The following is an 11,891-nucleotide window of genomic DNA, read 5'->3' as shown; positions in this document are numbered from 1 at the left end:
TTCTTTGTCTATTTGAGACTGCCATTAAAATATTAACAGTAATAAAAACTGGTACTTAATAAAGGTTAGCAAACATTTCTTGATAAATAAAATCTAATTGAAGTAGATTTTCGAAAAATATAAAAAAAGTTATCTAATTAAAAAATAGACATTATAATATTATTTTTGAAAGAAGTAATATGGTGTATGCATTAGCATTTTAACTGGCTTCAGTTTATATATTGCTAGTCTGAGCAATACATATTTTCTAATTTTCATTTTCTATATTTTTATATTTGATCAAATTTGACTCCATTTGTACTACTTTATTCCACTTCATATGACTATAATGCATACTCAAATAAAATCGAATGATAGTACCAACACAAGGATTGTTCAGATTTCATTATTGGTACCATACATTCAATTCTATAACAATGAAGGTGCCTTGCAATTACATCTCATGAGTCAAATTTTACATATATAAAATTTTAGACGTTTGTTTATATATCATATATATATTAATATTATGCAGATGCTTGATATTTTTTTTTGTTGGCATAATTGTTTTTATTAAATAACAGGCTATGAATGCACCCCGACCTTAAAGAGCTATTGTGAGTCTGAAGGCCCACATACATATATAAATTACGTATATTCTTTATCATTACGGGTGACTCTACCATCAACGTTTTGGGAGGACACTATTGTAAGTGTATATTTAATGTAAATAAATATATTTCTGTAATTTTAATTATATCTTGTTATATTCGACCTTAAAATAGCTGCTGGACAAAAAACATATTTTTAAGCTAAAAATATTTGCATATTATTTTTTTTAATTTACTTAAAATATTAGCGATAAAGATATGTATATATATATATATATATTATATTACTTTATAAAGTAAGCATTTACAAAAGTCAACTTCATTTGTTCATAATTAGGCGTTATGGGGTTTTTTTGTTTGAGTTTCTCTAGAAATACATTTTAACACACTTAAAAATTTTCAATTGTCACGACTTTTTTATGGACTTTTATTAATTTTATAAATTTGAGTTCGTACACATAGTCTTATGACGTATGGATTAAGCAGAATTTTAGATGTGACGAGTGTGTCAAGTTGCAGTGGTTTGAAGCTGTGAAAATAAAATAAATAAAGATATGAGCTATGAATATTAATAGAATGAGAAAAAACCCAATTTTAATGAAAAAATCTAAGTTAAGGCTTATAATTTAGCTCAAAAGAAACGGTTTACTTAGAAATGTTGATCTGTAGACTCAGTTGAAGAATCGAGCTCACAGCGAACGCTCGGTTTATTAAACTGTTTTAAGAAATCGGCACAATATTAAATCGTTTAAGCAAAAAACTAAAGCTATGAAGTTCCAAATATTTGTGTTGTTATTTTGTGCACTACAAAGTCTGGCATTTGGAAAGAATATAGTCTGCTTCTATGATTCAGCAACTTACGTCAAAACAGGTGATAACTTCTTAACATACTCAGCATGGAAAGACAAATGAAATACTTATTTTATTAAAAAAAAAGTATAATTACAAACTTAATGGTAAATATTTTGATTAGGACTGGCCCGATTTCTTCCAAGTCATCTGGACACTGCTTTGCAATACTGTACACATCTTATTTACGGATATGTTGGTCTTAATCCCATCACATATGAGTTGTACAGCTTTAGCGTTGATTTGGGAGCTTTCCACCAAGCTGAAGTAACTTCGCTTAAAAACAAGTATCCTCAACTGAAGGTGTATCTAAGCGTTGGTGGTGACAAAGATGAAGACGTGTCTAATCCAGAGAAGTATTTAAGGTTATTAGAGAGTGGAAAAACCGGTCAAGGTACATTTATTACAAGCGCCAAATCGTGGCTGAAACGAAATAATTTCGATGGTCTTGACTTGGCTTTCCAATTCCCACGTAACAAACCACTCAAAACTCATGGAGCACTTGCCAGTTTTGTCGAAAGCGTAAAAATGAAGTTGTCATCTGATTACTCGATTGTTGATAAAAACGCAGATGAACATAAAAAACAATTTACAAACTTTGTTCAAGACATCAAGAGTGCATTTTTAGACGATGATCTTTCATTGTCCTTAACAGTATTACCGAACGTGAATGCAAGCTGTAAGTTTTAGCAAAATTTTGTTTAATTTTAATTTTATTTAAATAATTTAGTTTCTTAAAACTTTTAGGGTATTTTAATGTAACGAAACTCGAGAAAATGTTCACGTTCATAAATGTGGCAACTTTTGACTTTCTAACTCCGTCACGTAATCCAACTGATGCTGATTATACAGCACCGATATACGCACCGGGTGGCGAATACCGCTTGCCTTACTCCAACATAGAGTTTCAAATTAATTATTGGCTTGGAGAAGGTTGTCCAGCTCAAAAACTTAACTTGGGGATTGCAAGCTATGGACGAGCTTGGAAACTAACAACAAAATCATGTAATAAAACTGAACCGTTGGTGCGTAATACTGGTGGTCCAGCTGAACCAGATCTTTTATCACAAACTGCAGGACTGCTAAGTTGGACTGAAACATGCACTAAATTATCTGATCATGTGCTGGAACAATCGACAAATATAACACGAGAATCTCCAAATAGCAGATGGCACATAATTTCTAATGACAAATTTGGTAACTATGCAGTACGATTGCCTGATGATAGTGATCAGTTAGGACTGTGGGTCAGTTATGATACACCTAGGCAAGCTGGAATTAAGGCAAATTATGCCAGAGATATTAAATTAGGTGGGGTGGCTTTATTTGAATTGGGTCATGATGATTTCAGAGGATTATGTACTGGCAAATCTTATCCAATACTTGAAGCAATTAAAAATAATTTATGAGTATGTACCATGAGAGTATTTATTGTTAAAATATATTGTAATTATTATTATAATAAATAATACAAGTATTAAATTTTTTATTAAAAGTCTTGTTTTGAATGTTAACAAAATTCATTTTTATGTAATTAATTTTATCAAATAACAATTACTGTACAGTTTTTAAGTATAAAAAGGGGTGATCAAATTTGCAGGGATTTGCATCTGGCAAATTCGAAAGCCATGGTATGGACGAAATGAAGTTTGGAATATGATTTTTTTACCATACTTGGTTCACACAAGCTTTATGAGATGGTTTCGAGTCTTGCTAGAACGTCCATGGTCTATGACAGAAATCTTTGCGTGTCTACAGCTCTAAAGCAATTTTCAAACATTTAAAAAATCGTATTGATTTTGACCCCAGGCCTTAACAATTGGACAGCGTCTATCGGCGGTCACAGCTGCCCAAACTATTATTTGAGATGGAAAATTACTTCGGATGTACTTCAGGTAGTCTTCAAATTAACGGTAGTGCCTTCAGTTACATTAAGACCGAAAAGTTTTCGGAAATTCTCATTTAAAATTCGCGCGCTGTATATTTTTCGATATTTTAAGTTTATGTAGTTTGGCAGCAATTAAGGACAATAACTATGCCAAAATGAGCGCGATCTGTCAGACAGTTCGTTTACGGCAGCTGTTGAAACCAGTTCACCTCAGTAGTGCGTTGCGAAAAAAACAATGGAAAAAAATATTGGACAAAGAGTTTGCATCAAATTTTGTGTTTCGAACGAAATTTCGTGTGCAGAATCGTTGCGAATGCTACAAAAGGCTTATGGGGAATCAGTTTTATCGAAAACTCAAGTTTATGAGTGGTACAAAGCCTTTCAGGACGGTCGTACGACCGTCGAAGACATTTCGCAACGCACTACTGAGGGGAACTGGTTTCAACAGCTGCCGTAAACGAACTGTCTGACAGATCGCGCTCATTTTTGGCATAGTAATTAAGGACAGTGCTGCCAAACTACATAAACTTAAAATATCGAAAAATATACAGCGCGCGAATTTTAAATGAGAATTTCCGAAAACTTTTCAGTCTTAATGTAAGTAAACACGATCATTTTAAGAGTTTATGAACTGTTTAATGGGGAAATTTTTCTTATCAGAGAACACAATGTTTGGAAATTAGTCAAGTTTCGCCAACTTTTTTGCTCTATCGAGTCCAACATTTTGTTGCTTTGGTGAAAGATTTAGTAAAGCTTGTAACACCTTTTGGAACTTACTTTGAGTTCATATTGGATGCTTCGCTGGGGTATTTTTAGACAAAACTTGCTAACGATATATTTTTGCCTTATTTGGTGCAAAAAATAGATTGAAAATTTTATAGACAAATTCAAAAATTAAGGGAAAATCGGGCCCTTTTTATGTAGATCCATTTAATAGTTTTATAATACATTCCGGTATGCATAACTTTCTATTTCATTAATAAGAAAAAACATTACTTAATATTCTATTTATAATTATTTCAATTATCACAAATACTTGTGTGTGAAAGATATTTTGTATCTGCGAGGTATAATTACACCTAATACGTGAGTGGTTTAAACCTTAGAAAATTGGTGAAAATTAGGAAATTTGCAAATATATTACAGTATTACCATTTATACTCAATCTTAAATATGACCACTTTAAGTTTTTTTTAAAAAATTATTTTAATAGTGATAATATATAAATAAATAGCCATAAATTTTTATATGAAAATTACATACAAATTATCATCAAAATTATTTAACCTCTTATGTACGAAACATTTAAACTTTTTAGTGATATTGCATTCTGATGCTCGCTTTTAGCACTATTTTAAAGAATGTAAGCAGAAAATCTATATAAATATATATTTATATCTATATATATATTTGAAAAAGGTAAATTTATTTTAATGTGTTTAACGTCATAAGTCATATGTAAGAAGAAATTATAAAACCGATACAGTTGAAGAACCTTCAAAATTATTAAGGAAAAGGATGGATTGCAAAAAATTTTACATAATAATTAATTATATTGTTGATTAAAATAAGTAGAACAATATATTTTTGGGATATTATATTTTTGGGATATTATATTTTTGGGATATTATATTTCTGGGATATTATATTTTTTTGACAATATCAAATTAACTATGGCATGATGTTTTAGACCACTTAATCCTAAAAGAATCATTTAAAAATCTCTCCTAAGTTTAATCTCTCCTAACGATTAAAAAATGTGCAGCTCCTCGGAAGTCCAAACCAACAACTGGTTAATATTGGTTACTTAGAACAAATTGAAAGAGGTGTTTGAATAAATCAAACCAACTGTTTAATTAACAACCTGTTAAGTGAAATTAAAAGTTCTGATATTCTTGAAGGTCTGTTGATTCAAACCGTATGAGTACTTATTTTCCACATGGAGTTTATTAGAAAAGCTGAAAGTTGCATTATTTAAAGAGCTATTATCGAAAAATTAATATAAAATCAGAATAAAACGATAATTAGAGTTGGAACCTATTTCATAGAAAATTTTTCAATATAATAGTAATTAATAAAAAAACAATATTAAATAAAGTAATAATAATAAATAAAACATTATTATAATATATAATATAATAAAACTTAACACATACAACAGTTTTTATAATTTTTTACAAAAGTTGTAAGATAAATGCAGTCAATTAAATACTGACTGCAAAAAAAAAAATTTTAATAACTAAAATTGAAACCTACACATACTGTACCTTCTTGTACCCAAGAAGGCCCAAATAATGGCCAGTTGTAGTACCACAGAATATTCGTTTGTTTATACATAGACTAAACGACAGTATACGACTAATCGCCGATAAAGGCAACAATACCCCCCATTAGGTGAAGATCAACCTAACTAACAATTATATAAACTTGGATAAGTCTATTATTTTGCAAGATGACAGCGCGGTCAGGTCGGCTAGAATAGGAGTTGATTTTCTCCTAGCTAAAGATGACTTCTGAGATGAAGCATAGTTTCATCCTCCTCCTCAGAGCCAGAACCACAAAAAAAGTCATTATAGGGTAAACCCAGTCTCATATCATACCTATTTCTTATACAGTGACCCGTCAACACCGATACCATAGTGCATAGGAGGTTTTACTTTGTTGAAGTAACGCTGATACGTTTTTTTGTCTAATCTACACTAGTTCAAATTAGAGATCTGACAGCAGGAATCATCTGCAAAGTTTTGTTTGATTATACTCAGATATTTTTGTTTGAATGTCAGTTTTACTGTGGCACGCCTACACATACTAGGATAGAACACCAAATTTGTATATCGTATGAAAGAACGTTTTATACCTTCTGCTCAAAAAATATTTGTTGTTTGTTAACTACTCCTTAAGTAATAGACCTTTTTTAAAAATTTCACACCCTTTCTTGACATATGGTACAAATTTGAGCGCCATCTGTCAATTAGTTTGTTTATAGCAGCTGTTAATGTGAGACTACCTCAAGTGCATTTAGCGATTTTTACTATGGAAAATTCTTGTTGTACGCGATTTTTTGACAGAACACGGCACCACTGTCATCGCTCAGGCACCATATTCGCCAGATCTGGATCCGTGCGACTTTTTCCTGTTCCCGAAACTCAAATTGCCCCATTGTGGTAAGCGTTTTTAGTTGATTGAATCGGTAAAATAGAATTCGCAGAAGGAACTAAAAGCCATACCTTCACGGGTCTACGAAAAGTGTATGGAAGATTTGGTTAAGCGTTGGCATATAGGTATGTATCGCTTCAGATTGAGGGAGATTTGAAGAAGATAAAATAAATTTGGAATAAAATTAAATGTGTGTGTTTTATGTACAAAATCCGAGTATTTTTTGAGCAGAAGGTACACTAACGATGGATATGGATAAATAATATGTATCTTGATGATATGTATCTTGGATCTATGTCTGTGAGCTGTTGAGGAAATAGTTTCTACAACTGTTATCCGCATTAACTTCAGTTCAAGAAATCATCTCCTGAACTTGTATTATTTAGTATGGCAACATTGTATATAGGCTTGAGTATGGAGTCGATAAATGTATGGTATACATTAAGACTGAAAAGTTTTCGGAAATTCTCATTTAAAATTCGCGCGCTGTATATTTTTCGATATTTTAAGTTTATGTAGTTTGGCAGCACTGTCCTTAATTACTATGCCAAAAATGAGCGCGATCTGTCAGACAGTTCGTTTACGGCAGCTGTTGAAACCAGTTCACCTCAGTAGTGCGTTGCGAAATGTCTTCGACGGTCGTACGACCGTCCTGAAAGGCTTTGTACCACTCATAAACTTGAGTTTTCGATAAAACTGATTCCCCATAAGCCTTTTGTAGCATTCGCAACGATTCTGCACACGAAATTTCGTTCGAAACACAAAATTTGATGCAAACTCTTTGTTCAATATTTTTTTCCATTGTTTTTTTCGCAACGCACTACTGAGGTGAACTGGTTTCAACAGCTGCCGTAAACGAACTGTCTGACAGATCGCGCTCATTTTTGGCATAGTAATTAAGGACAGTGCTGCCAAACTACATAAACTTAAAATATCGAAAAATATACAGCGCGCGAATTTTAAATGAGAATTTCCGAAAACTTTTCGGTCTTAATGTATATAGCATGAAGTTCCTATTTATGCACTTTAATATAGCATCTGTAGTATAACACAACGTCATATATCTTTATTAAACTAAGATATCAAGAATTAATTGTGATGTGCGCTTCTTTTACGTACCGACAAGATAACAAAAGTGACTCATATCTTTAATATTAAATTCAAAAAAAAATCACTTTTAATTTTTTATATATTGTTATTGATATATTGTATTATATTTTGTAATTTATTTCAAAGACGTAATAAATTGTTTTTTTCTTTTTGTTTTTGTCATTTTGACATTACGAAGGTTCGTTATGTGATTTCATTGTATAATTTGCAGGCTAGTTGTTGCTGAGTTCATAGATGGCTTGAGTGTGAAAAAAGTACAAAAAGTATGCGTACATTGAGTTTGAGTAAAACAAATAAAAATCAAAACAAGTTTCATGAATCAAATAATAAAATTATTTAGAAAATAATAATAGAAATAATAAACTGAAACTTGAAACAAACAGTAATCAGCAAATATTTAGATGTGATAAGCTCAATGAGACCGAAACAAAATAGCTGTCGTCATCAGTGCGACTAAGCAAAGTCTGAGCTTCCATAATATTCTGACTTGAAATTAGTTTGAAATTCTTACTGCCAAAGTTAACATTAAAAATTGCAATAAACGGATTTATACATTATTTTGTCATCTTTTGTATCAAATTTCTGCAATCAAAATAACAACAACTGATCAATTTTCCAATATGAAGTTACTGATTTTGTTGACTTTACTGCTCGGCTTGAATTACGCCAATTCAGCGAATATGAAAAATTTAGTATGTTTTTATGATTCAGCTAGTTATATACGATCAGGTAATATAGTACTTAAGATTTATTTTCTTCTTGTAATCAGAAAGTGTTCTCTACTTTAAAGGTTTTGCTAAACTACTGCCCGGACAACTGGATGTTGCCTTGCAGTTCTGCACGCATTTAATTTACGGATATGCAGGTCTTAAACCAGATTCAAAAGAAATCTTCAGTCTTAATGTGGACTTGGATATGTTTCATTATGCCGAAATTACTCTATTCAAAGCTAAATACCCACATCTGAAAATATATTTAAGTATAGGTGGTGATAGTGATATTGATGAAGAGCATCCGCTTAAATATGTTGAACTATTGGAAAGTGATACTGCACATCAGCAAGCCTTCATAGACAGTTCAATTGAACTCATAAAAAGAAACGGTTTTGATGGTTTGGATTTATCTTTCCAATTTCCTAAAAATAAACCAAGAAAAGTACACGGTACTCTTGGTACATATTGGAAGAAATTTAAGAAGCTTTTTACTGGCAATTTTATTGTCGATACACAAGCTGAGGAGCATAAACGACAATACACGGAGTTCGTTTCAAATTTGAATACTGCATTCCGTAGGCATAACCTTTCCTTATCGATGACTGTTCTTCCGAATGTGAACTCAACTTGTGAGTATGAAATTTTTTCTTCAAAACGAAAATAGAATAACAAATATGAAATTTATTAATACTGAGATTGAAGATTGAAGATTGAAGATTGTTTTTCCTTCATAAATTTTTCCAAAACATACTTGTACATATAAATATATTAATGCAGTTACTTTAAGTCAAGTACGTTATATACGATTACTATATATAAAAGTTGTTATCAATTTGTATAGATAACACATAGAAGACTCTACTCTACTTCATGTAGTTGAGAGATTCTCACAGTTCTTTTATTCTTTCAAGATAAGCAAAGTTAAGCAATAAATATAGTTGAAGACAAAGAATATTTTTTGAGATCGTAATTAACAGAGAAGTAAAAGCGCATAACTTGACTTTTTTTAAATTATAGAGCATTTATCTAACTTAATCAAACATTTGTTTAATAATTTGAATACTCTCATTAACTTATATATGATAACAATAGTGAGTTCAATCAAAAAGTAACTAGACTTTTAAATTTATGCGCATTGTATTTCCTTTATCGAGTCAATTTCTGTTTGTGTATTGGTTGCACTGCTAGTAACATATTGTCAAACAGCTGGTTGTGTTTACTGAAGTGGAACAAATAGCAATATCCAAATATTTTTCTTGTAAAATTAAATTAAGTGAAACATTCGAAATGTTTCGGACAGCATTTGTGTACGATACAATTTCCCAACAATTAATTGTTGAAGAGCACAAAGACTTCTCGAGAAATATCAAAAAGATGCTGAAAATGAAGAAAATGATATGGATGTTCCAATACATTTATCTATAGTATCCATGTAAGAAATTATGGTGAAATCTCTATCTAAAAATTATGAACTGATATCTTTTCTACTTTATCTGATAATAATCAAAAGCTGTTAATCAGTTTATTGGAAATTTTATAGACAATGTTATAAGATATAAGAAAGGTCTCCGTGACTTGTACACATTAAAACTTAACATTTTGGCAAAATTTAGTACCGAATACTAAAAACTTTGCTTTTTATTTTGTGACAATTACAAAAGATAATTGTTTCAATTGTCTATAAAACTAGTCAAGATCGTGTTACTAGATACACATCTAGATACACATCTAGTAACACAGGGTTTTATGTTAAATTTATACCATTTACAGAGCCGGTGAAGATTTTGCATTTGAGAATAAGTCCAAAAACAAATTCTCATAACCTCAGAAAAATTTAAACCAAATCAGGGTTGAAGTCACCTTCCCAAGGGAATGACCCATACGTTAGTAATGTTCATGTCATATGCATCATACAATCACTACTCAAACGTTCCTAAAAAAAGCTATATGATATAATTGATTAATATTGCTGTCATCAGAAAATTGATGGTTTAAAGTCAGTCAACGTTGAGTTCCCTGGCCTTAGTTCTGAAGTTCATTTATTCTATACTTCTAATATTTTTACTTAACTTTATCAATGAATATATTTTCTTCTAGTCTTATAAAAATTTTTGTTAAAAATTTTTCGAAAATGTCATTGTAAGCGTTCGTCAACGTAGAAGTCCCCTGGTCACAGTTCACAACTCGATTTTCTCTATAAATTTAAAATAATTTCACTGGATTTTATTAAAAAGGATTCATTTTGATCCAATACTCTAAGTAAGCGATTCTGCAACAGCTTCTGATTAGAAACTTCTTTAATAGTATTACCAATACAAAACACAGAAACAAATAGTTAGCCAAAGGTTGTAGAAGTTCTAATGATGCTAATGACTTATTTTACTAGTTATCTCTAATTTATTGTTTATGTTCTGATTATACAGGCTTTTAAAGTTTATTTTTTTATTGAAAGCTTGAGGTCTTCATATATAACAAATATATGGGTTACTTTGATCTTACCATGTGTTAATATTTTTTTTCAAATGCAATGTTGCTTTAATTTTTACTGATTCCAAAAAAAAACCTTATTTTATTATTATTGTATAATAATATATAATATTTACATTATATATAACAATTATTAAATATTTATTAATTAAAGATATTTACCTTCTCTTTTTAGAAAGTACTGAACTTTCTAACAAACTGTAAATTTTTTTTTAGAGTAGAACATTAATATAAGTTTAAAGGCTTGTACAATTTTGTTGACTATAATTCCCAAATGAATTTAATGCTATAATCAACACTTAAATTTCTTTCTTTTTTCTAGGGTATTTTGACGTCCCAAAAATTCAAAACAATTTTGAACTAATCAATTTAGCAGCATTTGATTTTTTAACACCCATACGTAATCCTGAAGAAGCCGACTATACAGCACCAATCTATCCACCACTCGAACAAAATCGTTTGCCACATTACAATATTGAGTTTCAAGTGAACTATTGGCTTAACAATCATTGCCCACCAGAGAAACTTAACTTGGGTATTGCAAGCTATGGTCGTGCATGGAAATTATCACCCGACTCCGGTTTAACAGGTGCTCCCGTTGTGCCAGAAACTGTCGGACCTGCTGATGCTGGTTTACAATCACAAATTCCCGGCATACTTAGCTGGCCGGAGATATGTTCAATGTTGCCAAATGCAGTTAATAAAGATTATCGTGGACCCAACGCACCAGTCATGAAAGTCGTGGATCTAGAACAGCGTTATGGAAATTATGCAGTGAGGCCAGCCGATGAGCAAGGTGAGCACGGTATGTGGATAAGTTTCGATGATCCAGACTTCGCCGTCGTCAAAACGAATTATGCTAAATACAAGGGTCTGGGAGGCATAGCACTGTTTGATGTGGGCTTCGATGATTTTCGTGGACTGTGCACTGGATTCAAATTTCCTTTTGTGCGCTCAATTAAAAATAGTATGTAATTTCGCTAAGAATAATGTTATACATTTGTATATATATTGATTAATTAATTTAGGCAAAAAAAATATATGTTTAGCAATACATTCATAAGATCAACTTTTACCTAATTAAATATAATGAAATTA

General features: G+C 31.1%; 1 protein-coding gene across 1 annotated transcript; it reads left to right on the top strand.

Annotated features, from left to right (window-relative positions):
- The first annotated feature begins 1,278 nt into the window (after positions 1 to 1,278).
- Positions 1,279 to 11,768, top strand: LOC119688345. The gene is made up of 6 exons (XM_038103024.1): positions 1,279 to 1,461; positions 1,564 to 2,118; positions 2,187 to 2,845; positions 8,091 to 8,322; positions 8,384 to 8,935; positions 11,116 to 11,768. Exons 1-6 carry the CDS (start codon positions 1,359 to 1,361, stop codon positions 11,766 to 11,768), a joined length of 2,754 nt encoding a protein of 917 aa, XP_037958952.1. The 5' UTR covers positions 1,279 to 1,358.
- The last annotated feature ends 123 nt before the right edge of the window (positions 11,769 to 11,891 follow it).

This window comes from Teleopsis dalmanni, chromosome X, assembly GCF_002237135.1.
Source record: "Teleopsis dalmanni isolate 2A chromosome X, ASM223713v2, whole genome shotgun sequence".
Classification (NCBI taxonomy): domain Eukaryota; kingdom Metazoa; phylum Arthropoda; class Insecta; order Diptera; family Diopsidae; genus Teleopsis; species Teleopsis dalmanni.
The sequence above is the reverse complement of the archived record's forward strand: the minus strand, read 5'-3'. Positions and strand labels throughout refer to the sequence as shown.